This window comes from Ictalurus punctatus, chromosome 8 (genome assembly GCF_001660625.3).
Source record: "Ictalurus punctatus breed USDA103 chromosome 8, Coco_2.0, whole genome shotgun sequence".
NCBI classification, from domain to species: domain Eukaryota; kingdom Metazoa; phylum Chordata; class Actinopteri; order Siluriformes; family Ictaluridae; genus Ictalurus; species Ictalurus punctatus.
Genome location: NC_030423.2, coordinates 18,265,867 through 18,284,873, shown reverse-complemented (window position 1 = coordinate 18,284,873; position 19,007 = coordinate 18,265,867). Strand labels below are relative to the sequence as shown.

Sequence of the window (19,007 nt, the reverse complement as noted above, 5' to 3'; positions counted from 1 at the left end):
AGAGAGAGAGAGAGAGTTTCAGTCCCCTGTTGGCCTCGGTTTCCTTTCCTGGATGCGAGTGTGTTAGGAAGTGTGTAATGAAGAATTGACTGGTAAGCAGCAGTCCTATCCTGACAAACTTCCTCCTAATCAGTAGGTGCGCATGTTTTTATACACTACTGATTTGATGTCACACACTCCTGACATGTCGAGTGCAGCTACAACATTAAGTTTTACAAGAGTAATTGTTTAGGTTACATTTTTAATCCCAGGAGTGTTCGAGTCACACACAAACTAATCCCTGTGCGTATGTGTGCGCGCGTATGCGTGTGTGTAAGCGTGTGCGTACGTGTGTGTGTGCGTTCTGAAAATCCCAGGTAAGCTGACCAGTGCACGATCTCTTAAAACAGAATTTACATTTAGCTAATAGAATGAGAAGGGAAACTAGAACTAGAGAGAGACAGAAGGAGCACAGGAGAGTGCAAGAATAGGTGAAGGAGATAGAAGAGAGTGAGAGAGAGAAGGCATGCAAGAATATGAGAAGGAGATAGAAGGGGGTTAGAGAGAGAGAGAGAGAGAGAGAGAGAGAGAGAGCGAGCATGCAAGAAAAGGAGAGGAAGATGGAGAGGGATAGAAAGAGACAGAGGGACAGACAGACAAAAACAGAGGAGGGAACAAAGAGAAAAAGACAGAGACGAGTACAGACAGAGACAAAAAGAAAGAGATGGGGAGAGAAAAAAATACAGTAATAGGCAAACAGATGGAGAGACAGAACGACAGACAGAAATATAGAAAGAGAGATGGAAAGAAAACAACAGAGGTGACAGAGAGAAAAAGAAACAGAGGGGGAGAAATTCAAGTAAAGGAGACAAAGAGAGAGAGAGTGAGAGAGAGAGGGAGAGACAGACAGAGTAATGTAGATCCATTAAAGAGTCTGGACTCATCTATTGTAAGTAAAAAAATGTAAGCAGTTCTAGATTCATTTTAAATAAACCTCCCTCATACATACTTTGTAATCATGACAACAAGCAGAAATAACAGTTTAGGCTAGGCCTATATACGGTTCTTTACTGAGGTCACTAACATGGAATGTTATTTGTGGTGTTTATATAGAGAGGAGAGACATTATGCATATGGTCATGGGTCTAGTGCTCGGACTCGTTTTTATTTAAAGTGTCAATGAGCCTTTAAGATGTGGCCACTGCAACAGCTGCAGAACAGTCGACTACAGATGTGTGCCTATGTAAACAGTAAAGTTATTGACATAGCGATCCTCCAGTCATAAGGAAGCTAAACACACAACGCCTCCGTATTTAAATCAGTCGTCAGTAAGAGTGGTGAAAGTGAGAATACACCCTGATACCTGAAAATAACAGACTTCACTTCACCTCAATAATTCTCTGATATCAGGACATTTCATCAGTCGTCATCTCCAACTTGCTGCGTTGGAAAAGCTGTGTGATGTTAATGAACGTGGGGGGGTCTCACTGCTCAGTTTACCTTTTAATCTTCTTCCTTTCCACAGCAGCATAAAAGAAGAAGTGAGAATTTACTGGAGTTTGTGTGTATGTGTGTGTGTGTTAGAGCTGACTGAAACAGAGCAGAGGCCTCAAATACACATCGTGTTAAGACCTGCTTCATTCCATCAACATCATCAATAAAGCCTGGGGTGTTAAACACTATACACACACACACACACAGAAAATGAATCCTGGAAGCTCTACACTCAGTCTGCCATGTTTTTCAGCACTTTCTCCAAGAAAGTGAGCAGCGTGATTTGTCCTTACAGGACAGCTGTCCTTGTGGAGTGTTCTAAATGGTACAGACTTTATCTCAAGAGCAGAAGACGCTGCCTAAAATAATAAAACATCCGTCTAAAGTTTGAAAGTATCTTACCTTGTGTATCACACAATAAATTTAGCCATTCTGCTTGGTCATCAGATTTAGCCGTACTAAGCTGAGCTTACTAGTATGAGCTGTAACTTTCTCAGGTGCATCTTCACCTTGTTCATTTTCCTAAACTATGTGCTGAAGATGACCCACTCTCTGGTGATCAATCACTGGTGCAAAATGTTCCACCTGGACCACACCGGAGCTTACTTTGTGAAGACAGCTATAGATTTAAATTCTTGTCATGTTCCTCAAACCATTCCTGAACAATTTTAGTAGTGTGGCAGGAAGCATTATACTGCTGAAAGAGCCCACTGCCATTAGGGAATACTGTTGCCATGAAGTAGTGTACTTGGTTGGAAACAATGTTTAGATAGGTGGTACGTGTCAGTAATAACCACATGAATGCCAGGACCCAAGGTTTCCCAGTAGAACATTTCCCAGAGCATCATACCATCTCCGCCAACTTGCCTTCTTCCCATAGTGCATCCTGGTGCCATCTCTTCCCCAGGTAAGCAATGCACACGCACCTGGCCGTCCACACAATGTAAAAGATAACATCAGACCAGGCCACCTTCTTCCATTACTCCAAGGTCCAGTTCTGATGTGCCCAATGTAGGTACTTTCAGCGGTGGACAGGGTTCAGCATGGGAACTACAGTAATGGGAACTCTTCTGTGGGATTGGAAAAACGTTTAGCCTTCACCATGGGTTCCCATGACCCTGTCGCCAGTTCACCGGCTGTTCTTCCTTGGTCCACTTTTGGTAGGTACTAACCACTGCATATTGGGAACATCCCACAAGACTTGCCGCTTTGGAGATGCTCTGACCCAGTTGTCTAGCCATCACAATTTGGCCCTTGTCAAAATCGCTCAGATCCTTACACTTGCCCATTTTTCCTGCTTCTAGCACGTCAACTTTGAGAACTGACTGTACACTCCCCAAGATATCCCACCCGTTGACAGGTGCCACTGTAACGAGAATGTTATTCAGGTCACCAGTCAGTGGTTTTAATGTTATGGCTGATCGGTGTACATTATTATATTACCCATCCTTAATGAGCCTTTGACTAGTTTAGTTGATGCACAGAAGGCAGTTTTCCCTTTGCTTGGCTCCTTTCTTGCTTTTCAGCTCACAAACTCCTTTAACAACTCGACAAAGTCAAGCTCTTGAACACGCTCAGACTCATTGTCCAGCAGTGAGCACATGCAGATTCATCTTCAGCACCATTTTAGTTCTGAGTTCGGTTTTTAATCAGACCCATTTGGGCTTGTTTCTCATTTTAAAATCATTGACACACTTGGTGTGGTTTTACGGTTATCAATATCTGCTTATCCAGCTCCAGTTAAAAACAGTCCACCAACTGACAACTCATTGGTTACAAATTCAGAACCACACACCAATAACATTTCAGAATTTATTTCAGATTCTGTAATTTTACTGATTTTACCATCAATTGACTCGTGTCCTTTGTATAGTGTGTGTGTGACAGTGTAATAGTCTAATCATGAACTTTACATCTTTGCTAGCTGAGGCCCTCCAAGTGGCCAGGACCCCGGTGCCCAGTAGTTCCGATCAGTAATTCGTCCCTGACCAACATCTTTAACTAAAGCTTACACGAATGAACTTGATTCACAAACATCCTCAACCTCAAATGCGTTGCCTGTGGTCCCATCTGACCCAAAACCATTTCTTGGCATGCTTGCTCTCAGGCTTTACGTCTGCTCCAGCCAATATACACATAATGTAATGGAGATCAGTCAATATGCAGGTAATTCAGAAATGAAGTTACTGGCATCAAAATCAATATGGAGGGGGAAAAAAACCCCAAAAAACCATCACCACCACTTACGTGGATTTTTTTAAACCACAGTAGGGTTTTTAAAACTACACCATTTTGCACCACAAATACCAGAGAAAGTATTAGATGGAGAGAGAGAGAGAGAGAGAGAGAGAGAGAGAGAGAGAGAGAGAGAGGGAAACGGGAAAAGGGCGCACAGAGAGAGGAAGAAGAGACCAAAACAAGGAAATAGGGAAGTGCCAATAATAATTATATGCTGTATCAGCAGATATTTGCAAAACTACGGATTTTTATGTAGCATATATGTTCACATGTAACTCTCTTCACATACCGCACTACTTGTTTTGAATCTCACCGCCTGCTACAAGATACACACTGCCGAGGCAGGACGATGGTAGAAAGATTTGAATAATCTGGTCATTTTTTAATTAATAACAGTGCACGGATGAGCAAGCAAATCAAAGCTGCTCTGTAGGTAAACTCCCCTGCTGTAAGTAACAGTCATTACACGGTTAAACATATTGACTGAAAATAAAGACACTTGACAGACTTGAATATCTTTTGTGACGTGAGGACGGTTCATAGCCCAAACGCTGGCCAGCTTGTTGACTTATTGGTGGAATAGATAATGAATTTATCATTTGTCCACACCTGATGAAGATAATTCAACACAATGATATCAACATGGGTTTCAGATATTATCATGGCTCTGTGTAGACAAGGCTGCATGTGTGGGCTTATTTTTAGGAAACTTTTATATTTCCATAATGACATTATCCCATTCTGTCTTCTAAGGTTGTTTCCTTTGGACCAGTTGGAAGAAGTCCTTTTTGGAAAAGGCAATCCTATAATTCTGTTAATCATGCAAGATTTCTAAAAATCAAACTGTACACAGAACAAAATCTTATATCGTACGGCATAGTAAAATATTAAGACAATCATCATAATCTGATATTATTACATCAGCACATGCACAGAAGAAATGCTGTGAATGAACTAAAGAGAGAGAAACAGAGGGACAGGGACAGTGGGGACGAAGACTGGGGGTCATTCAGAGTTTACAGACACAGACGCTTATTGATGAGTCACGTAAGAGACGGAAAAAAAGAGACATCATTAACAAAGGACTAAAATAGAACGATGGATGAACAGAGTGGCAGTGTGGGACGAGTGTACAGGATGTGCGCTGCATTGAGAGGCGTGGCTTACCGTTGTAGGAGAGGCGGGGCTTACTTAGACACATGATGAAGTGAACCTCCATTTCATTGGACGCCACTGACTTGGAGCAAACAGGACACTTGAAGCCTGAAAGACACAGAGAGGAGTGCGTAAGAGCCAATCGATAGACAGGGCATGCTGTGCATTCAAAGTGCACAGCCAATCAGAACCCAAACTCTGGTCCATGTTAAAAGTAACACACGCACACAATTTTCCACTTCAGCCAGAGCACAATAGCGTTTTTCAGTTTATGCCTGCAGCAAGGCTAATTCTCCTAACAAACAAGGAAAGCATACAGATACTAGTTTAGCATTTTGCATATAAATGCTGTAATACATGAACAGTTTTATTCACTCATCTTGAGCCTATTTTGGAGCCAGTCCAGGGAGTGAGTCCATGAATTGGATCCATACACCATGGATTAGACATCAAGTCCATCGCACGGCATCAAGCGCATTCATACAACACGTTCACACACTCATTCACAACTAACAGCAATTTAGCGCAGTTAATCCACCTACTGGCATGTTTTTGAACCTGGAGAACACACCCTCTACCTGAGACGGATGCTTTTGTAGAGTGATCAATTTTGCACAAAGTGATTTTTGCTTAATCATGGATGGCTTATCAAAGATGGCTTAGGATTACAATTGCTATGATAGCTTTACGACTGCAGTTGCCACAAACAGTTTTGCCCTCAAGTCTCTGACCTGTTCATGCCCAGGTCAGATTACGTCAGAGTTTGTTGGAAAATCATACCACACTGCTCAGACATTCCACGACCGACAAACGGCGATTGAACATTCAGTCGGTGAAAACAAACGCTGACTAACGGCAACAGACGCTGACGGGGTTAACGCACTGATCTGACAAAACCTGACAAAAGCGTCTGTTGGCGTAGTGTAGGCTTAACGTGTATTTCCTCCAGAAAACGTGAGCTGCTACTCATGCTGCGTCACAGGACAGCTGAACAAGTGCAAACTTCCACATACATGAGCTCACAGATGCCCACGCACTGTCTGACAAGGGAGAGAGTACCCATCCCTCCCACCCAGAGAGCAGGGTCAATTACGCTCTCTTGGACTCCTGGCTATGGCATCATCAAAACTCAAACTCCTGACAATAGAGTGAATGTGTTTCTTTTGCACCACTCAGGAGCCTGTACATTTTATTTCTAGCCAAGCTGCTCCTTTGAGGATTGTTTCATTACATTAACAGGACGCCGCTGAGCTCACAGTCAATAACATGGCCAATAATCGCACCAAACCTTCTCTCAGTCAGCATAGGCAATCAAATCAGAAAGCACAAAACTGACAACAAGTTTGTTGAAAAAGAGCAGCCCATGTTTTCAAGGAATTCTCAGAAAGTGCAGTTAACGGCAAGTTTTTCGACTGAACCAGGTTAACGTGCCTGTTTTAAACGTCTCATCTTACTGGCAGGCGCATGAGTGACGTACTGGAGTAGATTAAGTGTGTCAACTGCGCAACAGGTGTTCAAATGTGTCAGGTTTTGTTCCAGCAGCGTAGTGAGCCTGCAACATGCTGATGACAGTCACCTGGAACATCAAACCCATCAACACTCCGTCGCTCAGCGGTCAGGAAGTCAGGAACGGCTGCCTGACATATTGTGTGTGTGTGTGTTCATCTTTATACAGAAGCTGAAACAATTCAGTTCAGTCAGATATTAATGTGGGACAATCTTTAGCCATGACACATCACATTGCAGGTTCACCAGTTTACTTTAACTTAGAGAGAGCTTTCCTTCGCCATCACATGATTTTTTTTTTCTTTTATATGCACTCATTCTTTCGCGGACATTTAGGGGGAAATAAGATGTCGTGCACAGTGCCGTACCACCATGCTCCATCCCCACAGTGTGTCCTGAAACCCACCCACATGCTGGGAAAGCTTTTAGCTTACTGACACAAATCAAAGCTTTTTAATTCAGCCTCAGTACTACTGGGACTACACTACTGGGAGTGCTCGAGGAACACTGCTTATTCGCATTATATCAGTTTATTATATCAGTCAAGTGAGTAAAAAAAAAAAAGAATCTGAGATGTGGAGAAGGTTCAGATAAAGACGTGGTGAGAACGGCTCATTTTTCTCTACAGTTAACCGTCATGTACAGGAATTATACAACGTTCACATAATGTGGTTTTAGTGCAACTATTCCTTCTGCACACAAACTGGGTAATAAATCCCATACTCGAAATGCATTACAAAAACACATGTATAAATTGGTTAAATAGACTACATGACACCTTATAATGCGTGCCATAAGCCTGGATCAGTACACTTAATATTTTATGACTTGATACTTAATGGACATTTGCACCAGAAACTATTTCCAACAATTCCAGTCCTTTTTGTTACCAAGTTGAAATACCTTCAAAAATACTTCAAACATGAAGGAAGCTATTGAAGAAAAACTACTTCAGACATCTGACCTTGCTGTGAACTTGAACCTGTTTGGATCAATTCCAAAACCTAATCAGTTCATTCGCTAGTTACAATGAGAATCCTATACAAATCCCACAAATATTCAAGCGCTTGTTCTTGATATATTGCGCTAACGAGAATCTCTGACGGACGCACGGAAAGCCTGAATAGATAATACATCAACTACTTATTTTGCCCCTGACACAAAGCGGAGTTCCTGTTACCACCCCAAAGTTGAATATTTTCCAATAACTGCATGTACCCAAGTTTAATAAGTAGTCATTTCCTCACCAGTCTTTTTTCTTTCTCTTTAAGTTAAAGTCCTGAAGACTTTCCCTTACTGACACTGAGAAATAAACATCTTACAGAAAGCTTCACCATAACAACAATTATTCGCGTTTCATTATTGAATAATAAACACCATTTTGCGTTTGCCGTACAAGTCCCTGTGCATGCTGTTACTATAGAAACGATCGTGCAAACCCGTAATTGTCAGAGATGCTGATTTTATAGAAACCTTAACAACATGTTCTGACCAATCAGAATCTTGAATTCAACAGTGCTGTGGTATAAATTACTTTAAATAAAGAGAACATAATCCATCAGAATTATAGCAGCGTTTTTGACCAGTTTGCTCGGTCATTAACCGTCTAATTTGTACTTTATTACTTTAACACTGCCAATCAATAGAACATTAAAAATATCAGAATTGTTTCTCTTGCAAGGCTGCTCAGACTTGAAGACTGTTGAATAGTAGACAGCAGTAGTTAATAAAATAAAATAAAAACAACTCCTTGACTGGATTAGTGATCCTAGGGTGAAGCTTATGCCAATTTACCTCCAATTAGCCCCGCCCACTTAATTTTAAAAGGGGAGGAATTCAGCAATCACAAATTATTCCCAAGAATACCATTCAACTTATTAGAAAGCAACCACCGACCTTGAGTGTTTGTGAAGCATGATTATTTAATTACATGATGATGATGATATTGTGAACCGTAATGAGTTAAGAAAAAAAAGGTGATTGTATATTTGTCACACATTTTGTTCAGTCAGTGTAGACTACAATAAGCATATCTCAGTGACATGGCTCTGCTAGGCCTGAATAAAATGTGGAAAAACCACACACACACACACACACACACACACACACACACACGATCAACACTAGCATGGCATCAGCGACAGAGCTGGAGGGGAAGTGTGTTACAGAGTCATTCACACACGTAATCTAAACTGTGCCAGCCTGCACTGCTCTGCTCTGCTCTGCTCCACACACACACACACACACACACACACACACAAGGCTATGTCATCAACAGACATACATCCAGACATGCCTAGTGGCACTCACATTGTTCACTGACCTGCTATGGGACACACTGACCCTCTGACACACACACACACACCTCAGCAAACAACACTGCTATTAGTACAGTTGCTCAATAGCAGTATATTTGAATACCATTACCATAAAAAATGATGTACAACGCCGTTATCACGGACATTTCAATTTTCTGTTTCAGCATTTGGGAGGAGGCTGCCGAAGTACACAACACTTTTGGGAATATTTTAAGCGAGAGCGAGAGAGGACGAGAAACAGAGAATGAGGGAGAGAGAGAAGAAGAGGTACAGGAAAAAGGAAAAGGAAGGTTCAACCCTCAATGCAAAGTGTGAATTGACAAAATCACCAAAAAAAATCATCTAGAACACAATATACCTCTATATACACAACACAAGATCGTCAGACACACTCTAATGTACCATTCCACACGAAAGCACGCTGAATATTGTGTCTCAAAATTGTTGTTTGCCAGGTATAATGACAGCTGTCTTGTAAGGGTCATTATTTTTTTTTTAACAAATTTGAAGCATCCCACATGTCCGCCTAGCAGAAGGTAATCCCACAACTCTGTCATTTCAATGAAGTCTCATTAAATGAAGTGTTATTCTCTCTCTCGCCCTCTTTTGCTCGTTCATACACACACACACACACACACACACACACACACACACACTTCAGTCAGCATGACTAAGCAGTTCTGAGGAGACGCGTTAATCTCATTGGTTTCAGCCCAAACACCATATGGCCTAAACACAATGGATTTGGAGTACAATAAATGTGTGTGTGTGTGTGTGTGTGTGTGTGTGTGTGTGTGTGTGTGTGTGTGTGTGTGTGTGTGTGTGTGTGTGTGTGTTGGCTTTAGGCTTTTACAATGAACAAATATCCTCATGATTATACGGAAGGAATACAGATCAGGTCTGACCTTGAGGAGACCCTTTGGCTTGTCCTCTGTGTGTGTGCTTGTGTTCTAAAGATTTCCTTTTGTTTACTCAAGCTAATTTTAGGCTTTAGGGTTAGTGAAATTAAAGGTATACTTCACTAAGAAATTAAATGTAGACCCAAAATCTTTTCCATAAATGCATGTGGTGGTTTAGGACACCATAAGTCTTACTGTAATCTATAATCGTTAACAAACCTTTGCACCTACTGGGTTGTGGGTTCGAATCCCGCCTCCACCCTGTGTGTGCGGAGTTTGCATGTTCTCCCTGTGCTTCGGGGGTTTCCTCCAGGTACTCCTGTCCAGGGTATCCCTCGCCGTGTACCCAGAGCCCCCTGGGATAGGGGCTCTCTGTGTAGTATAAGCGGTACAGAAAATGGATGGGTGGATGGAAGTATTGTTATGGAGGCAGCCATGTAGTTTAAATGTTGTCTCACTCTGCTCTCAGGCCAGTGCAGGGATGACATCATTTTGTATGTCAAAACCCGGAAACGAGTTAGCATTTTTGCCCTTCTGGTTCCATCGTCCCGAGTCAATGGTTTTTTTTTGTATAGGATTTTGGATAAAAGCCTGAAATAAGGTCTGTGGTGAACACAAGCGCAAAACATTTTCACGTTTTATTCTAAGACATAAAATACACCAGTAATACCCCACTCATGAGTTTCTTTAAAGCCTTTACGTGTATTGAAAAAGGCGATCATTAACATGTTGCTAAATGGGACTACAGACGTTGTCAGGGACATTAAACGTCATCACGCTGAAAAGGAAAAGTATTTGCAGATAAACTGGCTCAGATATGCTGTGCACAATTCCCCAAAAAATGTGGATGAAGATTCCACAGAGAAATTCCTATTATGGAAAATGTTTTAAATCAAGTTTGGAAAAATTGTCGGAAACTTCGTGATGGTTTATGGCATACGGTTAGATTTTTATTTCTGCCGATTGTATTTAGGATGCAAACTTCATAAAAGTTGTGTTCATTTGTGAATATTATCTTGATGGACAAAACGTGTTAGTATTGTAAACTTTTGTTGATCACAAAGCTTATTTTTAATTAATTAATTTTTTTTTTTTTACACAATAATCCAAAAGCCTATGTGAAAATCCTATTGGGTTTTGTCGAGGGAACCGGTGTGATGGTAAATTCCCTGTTCCGGTACAAAATGACGTTATCCCTGCACCGCTCTATTGGGTGATTTGGCTGCGTCTCTCCTCCCGTATACACTGTTATTGCCTTTTCTGCATTCGCCTGAATTGTTTTCATTTGGTTGCACATTGTTATATTTTCATATGGTTGCTGGCATTTTTATTTTTACTTATCCTATATTTTTGGTACAATTTTATTTATATTTTGCTTCTACGAGATGATGCACTTTAAGGACCAGTCTAATTTGATGCAAAGATTTGTACATTAGCAGGAATGTAGCACAACATGGAGGTGAAAGCAGCGGTCTGTTTATTTAAATGTGAAAGTGCAATAAAAAATATGCTGTCCCTAAAATCAATGAATTATTTATGAATAATAAATAATCGTGATCTCAATATTGATCAAAATAATCGTGATTATCGTTTTGGCCATAATCGTGCAGCCCTAAGTCTCCGTTATCTCCTTTTGAAATCATAAAGGGCAGACCACTTCCAACCCCGTGGACTAAAGCTAACGCTGGTGTTTCTTTTACAGGAGACCTGGACATGGTTATTGTAGATTATACGCAAGCCTTGATTGAGAAATTGAACAGTGTGCATGGTAATGTCTCTGCTTCTCTCACTTTACCTTCAGAGAAACCCACTCACCCCTTTCTCCCAGGTGATGCAAGACTGGTGAAAAGGAAAGTTAGAGAATCAATCAACAGTTAACCATTTGTCTCTGTTGTGTGTCAAGCATGATCTATACTCTGCCTTTCTTTGAATAAATTAGAGATCTTGCCATTTGAACTTTGTGTGTCTGTGTGTCATTTGGCAAACTCTCCCAAGCGCTTGGTGCGGGAAGTTTGTAGTGGGGCGAGGGCGCGTTCTTTCTTGTGTACATTCTCTTTCTCTTATTCTAACATCACTAAGCTCTCAAAAGTTCATGAACAGATATTCGATTTGTCACTACAAGACGGGGAAAAATTTGAAATGTTTCATGATTGTGGCATGATCATGTATAATTTTTCCACTGCACGTCAGCAGTAGCGCATGCGTTTGTGTTTGACAGACGTAATATAAAGAAATAATGAACATAAATATTAAACACCGTGCACGTTTATAATCTGATAGTCAGTGAAGATTTGTGCAGGTTATATTTACTTCACCAGTGAATGAAACTATAGAAATGAATGTTCCACATACTCATTCACAACATGAAAGTAAAAACGTCTGCTCCTGAGACTTTGATGCACACCTTTAACTTGCATAGCACAGAATATTGCTAGACGCCAGTTTTCTTTATCTTCGGGGCGGCTGTGGCTCAGGTGGGAGAGTGAGTTGTCCACTAATCGTAGGGTTGGCGGTTCGATTCCCGGCCCACATGACTACATACTGAAGTGTCCTTGGGCAAGACACTGAACCCCAAGTTGCTCCCGATGGCAAGTTAGCGCCTTGCATGGCAGCTCTGCTACCATTGGTGTGTGAGTGTGTGTGTGAATGCGTGAATGAGACACAGTGTAAAGCGCTTTGGATAAAAGTATATAATAAAGCTATATAAGTGCAGACCATTCTCACTGACTTCAGGTAGACGCTATGCATGAATAGTGATGTCAGTGTTTGAGTAGTGGCACCTCAAGTAAATTCCTATTAGTTCCCAATTCCAATGTTGAAGCAAGTGCATGACGACAGGAGTGTATATTTTCATAAAAGATGGTGTCTTAAAACAAAATCGGTCAAACTTATTGTATTTTTAAGTCCTAGTTCCAAAAGGGTTAGTATTTTTGTGAAACTGAACATATATAATTGTGAAATGTGACATTTAGACTATAAGACATTGGTGAAGAAAAAAAAAATTGTTTTAACTTTTCTTCCATATATAGTAATATACTCCATTACTAAGAAATGTAAATATTTAGGGATAAATTACTCACTGGTGCTACTGACTTGTTACTATTTCAAAGGGATTTAAAAAAAAAAAAAATCCATGTGTTTTGGAGAGGCAGTGACACAGACTGGCCTCACACCAAATTAAACCCAATTTTGTCAAACAGGAAACATTTTGTGCTCAATTTCACTATAATCCTGCATGTCTTTGGGCCACACATAGATGGATTGTGTTCATTATTTCTTTTTTGTCTTTAGGTGAGAGAATGGGGCTAGAGCAATAATATTATTAGATCACAGTCTGTAAAATCAGCAGAAGGAGAGACTGCCTTTGGGAGAGTAGATTAATAAATATGCACGTTAGTGAGTTATGCAGCGTCAAGTTGGCTGAATAGCCTTGAGAGAGAGACAGAAAATCTCACGTTGCCCTTATTCACCCCTCAAACCTCTGGCCTGCTTCTAACACACACACACACACACACGCACGCACTCACGCACGCACCTCGCTCCTCCTCAACGAGTGACCCACTTTACCCCGGCTGCTATTTTCAGTGGCTCTTTAAGGATGCAACAAGAGACAGAGTGTATTAGCAGGAGGAGAGAAATACACCAAATACATGAGGGGACACATTAAAGACAGCTAATTCATGAAACAGAGAGAAAGAGAGGGAAAGAGAGACAGATACAGACATACTATGAGACAAAGATGTAGAGAAATGGTAATAGAAGGAGAGACAGGAAAAACAGAGACAGTGGCAAAAGAAGGAGGGGAGACTAACAAACAAACAAGGAATGAAGGTTGGAAAATACAAGACTTTAGTAACATCAGAAAGTGAGAAAGATACGCAAAGGATGAGAAATATACATTCAGGATGAAGGTTGTATGAGAAAAACATGAGTAAAGACAGGCACTTGAAGGATTGAAATTCCTGAAGGGAAACAAATATTCATAAGTGTTAAAGGTTACATAAACCCAATTCCCTTGAAGAGTAAAGGACACAGAAACATGAAAAACGATTCGCTTCCGGTAAAACTTAATTTCACGCTTAATAATCAAGTTCATATCACTTTAACCTGGCAAATTTGCAAGTACTGGACTCAAGAGTCAGTAAAAAAAAAAATAATAGGCTGGTCTTTGTCCTCTTCTTATTTTGGGTTAAAAATAAGGACTTTCTAATTATTAATGTCAGTGATTTTGGTGGAATCTGTAAACAATTATAAATCTTAAATTTAACATTCCCTCTCAAGCCACTGCTCCAAAACACATGCCAAGGCTAAACAGACTAACAGGCACTGTCTTGACTAGTTGGATGCTGGTGGAATCAAACTGATAGGACTTTTAAGTAAGTGTTAAGTATCAAAGTTGCATCAAAGTTGCAAGAAAAAGAAAAAAAGACAAGCAAAAAAAAAAAACAACAACAGCTAGCTGACGAATGTTAGCTGTTTACTAAACCACTACATGACACCATATCAGGCAAACCCACAACTGTCTCAATAATGCAGTATAACAGTGCATTTAAGAGAAAAACAGACTGACATACGGACTACTAGAAAATAGAAGTGCAGAGAGACAGTTGTGAGACTGTAATAAAAGTTCAACAACATTTTACTTTGAGTCTTATGTTTACACTCAGTATCAATTTTAAAATTTATCGGTTGATCAATCGCTTATCAGCAGGTACTGCCCAACTTCGTTATTGGTAAAATCTTTGGTTGACTTCTCTTAGCTAGACATAAAAAAATTTCCTGTGTCAAAGATAATAAAACAACAAGGGAAACAGAGAGACAAAAAGAAAAAAAAAAAAAGGATGGCAAAAGGCCCCATTTTATATGGTATAATCTGTGAAAATAATCTGTAATATACTTCCAGTATCATTAAGTCATGATGTCGAGGACACTTCAAAATAATATCCATTCTCGAGGAGGCTAGGAGAAGATTTGAGCAGCGTTTGCACACTCTCATATAAAAGTCTGTCCCAACTTGAAGGCAAATTAAAAGATGTTTGTCTTCCAAGAGTTCTTATTTTGGACAGGTTGAAAAAGAGCATTCCTTGTGCCCTTATCAGCAAATCTTATGATTCTGACGTGTGTGACGCAAAACACTGAGCAAAGGTAGGAAGGCCTTAACACAACACACACACAATCAGCTAATTAGACAAACTCATTAGTAAATGACCTTGAATGACCCTCTTCCACTATCTGCACAATCCGTGTGCACTTGTGTGATCCCTACTGACCAGACACACAGTCAGCAGGATAAGAGTGCTGGATCATATTCACCCTGAAAATATCAGTATTAATATTTAATCATGTACACAGTACAGCGTGTAGCCACTTAGCCTCTATGAAAGCCAATTCTTGTCAGCACAAGACAGATGTGCAAGCAGGCTTGGCGTGTGAGCTTTGTTTTGATCTCTGTGTGGTCCAATGTTCACTGGATTACAGGGGGGAAAAAAGCTGCAGATGGCAATGACAAGGCCAAGCACTGGTCGGGAGTTGTAATGTTCATAGCACAGGGCCGTTTCTAGACTATAGGCAGCCCTATAAAAGGCCTCTAAATTACCAAAGTCACTGAAAATCATACAAACCTTTAAAGGGGGGGGGGGGGGGGGGGGGGGTTGTTTGTATTTGGGTTTATCGCCATACCAGCTTCAATGGCTATTTCAAGGCGAATACAGGTATTTCAGACATAAATAAAACAAAATAATAGGTAATTAAAAAATAAGCAAATAAAAATAAAAGATCACAATATAATTCAGATTCTAAAAAGTCAGACATTTCTGTACAACATAACTCTATATAAGATTCTTCACATTTTGCAGAAAAGTTTTCCTGGGTCCGTCAAAGCAAGTCTTCCAAAGTCCTAAAAAAAAACCCCAAAAACACAACAACAACAAAAAACCTACGCCTAATTATACAGTATCATCAGCAATATTAAAACATACAATCAAATAGACAGATGTACCAACGAAACTAACTTCTGCAATTCTCAGAGATTTTTTGACACCTCGTAATATCCTCTTCACAGTGCGTTGAGACAATATAGACACACGTCCATTTCCAGGTTGATTCATAACATTTCCAGGTAACTGGAACTCCTTAATTATTGTCCTGATGGTGGAAATGGGCATTTTCAATGCTTGTGCTATTTTCTTATAGCCACTTCCCATTTTGTGAAGCTCAACAACCTTTTGCTGCACATCACAGCTATATTCCTTGGTATTACCCACTGTTATGAATGACTCAGGGAATTTGGCCTGTGTTACCTATTTATACCCCTGTGGAAAAGGAAGTCATGGTTGAACAATTTCCTGTTCCTGGTCACCCAAGTGTACTAAAAAAATGCAAAATAAATATTGATGGAATATACTATACAAGTATATTTTTCTCATATGAATTCAAAGGGGTGCGAATAATTGTTGCACACCTATACTTAAAGATTATTTTTAATAAACCTGTGTTGTGTTTGCAGTTGTTTTATATCTATGAGAGCAGAGTAGTTTTGTGAATTTTATAAACAAAATATCAAAAGGTTAAACAATAAAGAATTTTTCACAACCTTCTTTGCTCATATTTACCAAGGATGCCAATGTTATTGAGGGCCCTATAAGCATTTTAAGAGAGGACACTAGTTTTGAAAAACTCCAACAGATAGTTGTCAAGAACAATCATGTTAGGTAAGCAGTGGGTTTATGGCACATCTTTCATTAGCTAATTGATAAATGACAAAAGCAAGTGGTCTACAAGAAACTAATGCTACAATGAAAAAGAACCAATGACTAACTTGATGGATAATGCTTTCCTCACCAGAGGCTCCATCACTAGTAACAATGTTTGGTAGTTTTCAAAGGGGAGGAGATACTAAAGCTTTGCTCTTCATACATCAATCAGATTTCTAGAAAACCAAGGTTAAAATTAGTGCCACTGGCAACCACAATCAACAAGCAACATACCCTATAAGAATATAATCAATTATTTACTCATTCTGGTGATGCAGGTTAATGATGTGGAGGTCTCACACAATGCTGAGGGCCAAGGCATTGTCTACTTTGTCTAGACATGGCAAGAAGCACCAAGAAGACAAACCCAAATAAGACCATGTACAGCAGATATAGACAATATGCCAGGTAGTATGTTGGAGATAATGCAATCCATAATTTTGAGATATCAAATGAACGTTAAAGAACCAATATGGGAAAATGTTATGAAGTGGTAGACATCCAGTAAAGTGGACCAATTTAATGAGGAGGAAACATTTTGGCCATCCTGACTATAAGCTTTGTAAGTAACTGTTAGCAAATCGGCCATTTTCTTTTTGAGAGGGGAAAAAAAACGGGACAGAAAGTAGTTGAAAACTTCAATAAGGTACTTGTGCATTATATTCTAAACTAAATCCCAAAGCTATACATGTTAATGGTAAATCCTTATTGAAGACTGTAATACAAGCCTTTGTGTGTTGCTCATTTGAAGCAGAGCTTATGGGGGAAACTCTAGACCTTAATAAGCTCATGGCAGGTCACACAGGAGACACCGAGTTTAGAGGGCTTTGGGAAAGTGTGTGTGTGTGTGTGTGTGTGACCTTAATCCCTGTGACTCACTTTAGGTGTCGTGAAGGAACAGCTGTAGATCAGTGGGACACCGCACAGAACATGAATGCAGTACTGACTAAGCAGAATTCGAGCCTGACACCCAAAACACTGAGTAAAAACATCAATGAATAAATCTGAATGTAGAGAAAAAAGTTAGCTAAGCCATTCTATATCAAAAGAAAACTATTTATATAAACTTCTCATTTGACTCAGGAGCACCTATATAACAACATAAATGTTTATAATAGATCAGTGGCCAGTTCAGGTATTTCATGTGTTCCAGCTCAAGCACACCTGGTGGAACTAATGAAGCCGTTGGTAGCGGCAGCAGGTGTGCTTGAGACAACACCTGTTTTTATATTTGTGCTGTTGTGAAGGATTCTATTCAGGGGGTTGAATAATTTTGAGACCGGAGAAGTCATTATAAGTTGCAATTTCAGTTGAATTTGTGGAAACCACTTGAAGCATTCGTTGTTTCAATTCAATTGCTTTTGTTTTGCTTTAAAAAATACCTGATTTGCAATGGGGGCTGAAGTATTCTGATTGCAACTGTACATCAATTTTTCTTTTTTGCCCCAAGTGGTAATCAGTCATAAAATCTCTATAAATGCCCGTCTTTGTTCAGCCAATCTCTTTTTTTTGTGTGTGTGTGCGTGTCAAAATAGACAATATTGGCAATAACACAGCATGCCTATGAAGTGTTCAAATAATGGTCACAGAAATTGTCAGAGAAATGCTCCTTTCAGAGTCCAAAAGATTTTTTTGAGATTGTAGTTTCACCAAAAAGCACAGATCAAAGCAAAATTGCTATCAATTATTCAGTGGTACAAAGTCCCCCTGGCCAAATACATGAAGAAACGGTTACTTTGGATTTGGTATTCGGCCCAGTGCGTCCTCAGATTCAGCATCATGTCTCTACTTTTCATCCAAAAGTCAAATAAAATGCTAATTTGTTTCTATTAGCTACTGTTTGATTCAGAAGAGTCAAACACCTAAGTTGTGTCTCAAATGACACACTACACAATATGCACTAGGGTTGTCAAAAGTACCGGTACTTCGGTACCAAGTCAGTACTAAAAATAAAAAAAGTTTATGTACCAGATTTTCATAAGTATCGGTATCTGACAGGCTGTCACGCTGTCTGACAGGTAGTCAGTCGAGCCAAAGCAGCAGCAGCTCCCCCGGTTACCATGACTGCGTCCGAAACCATGTACTTACCTACTATATAGTAGGCGAAATACATGTATTTCTCTCAGACGCTCGTTTTCCACTTTCGGTGCTATTACCGCTAGGTGCGTAAAAGCCGCGCCCCTAAAATTTATATGCCGATAGATTAACTGTGCTTTCAGGAAGAACACTGCTTAACCGCAGTATTAATTCAAGCAGTTCAACCAGGTGAGTTTAAAATGATGGTAACGATTGCATTATGAATGTTGTACATTAGTTAAATTGGAGTGTATTATTGCAAGAAAACATCCTCATTTTTGCTTATTAAATGTTAGCATACGTGCGTTTAATGCCAATATGGTCAAGAATCCTCATTAACCATTTAATGCTTTAACTTTTACTGGGATAAAATAAATGGGAGGGCATGATGGGGTTTACTAATTTTACATGTAAGAGGCTTTTTGATAAGCGACATATCTGAAATTTGTGTGTTAGAAAATAATAGTTGTGTGGTTAGCACTGTATGTCTTTAATATCAGTCAGTCAGAAAAACATTTCTAGTCTTGTCTGGATAACTCTAGTAGCTTCAATAATGATTTACTCGAAGTACAGAATGGCATTTTTAAAAA

General features: G+C 39.8%; 1 protein-coding gene across 2 annotated transcripts in view; it reads right to left on the bottom strand.

Moving 5' to 3' along the window:
* Positions 1-19,007, bottom strand: part of znrf1 (zinc and ring finger 1) — a 56,599-nt gene that overhangs the window by 13,430 nt on the left and 24,162 nt on the right. For both annotated transcript variants that reach the window (XM_017474778.3, XM_017474779.3), the window contains exon 2: positions 4,879-4,974. In XM_017474778.3, coding sequence (XP_017330267.1) covers positions 4,879-4,974 — 96 coding nt within the window. The remainder of the gene's footprint in view (positions 1-4,878; positions 4,975-19,007) is intronic.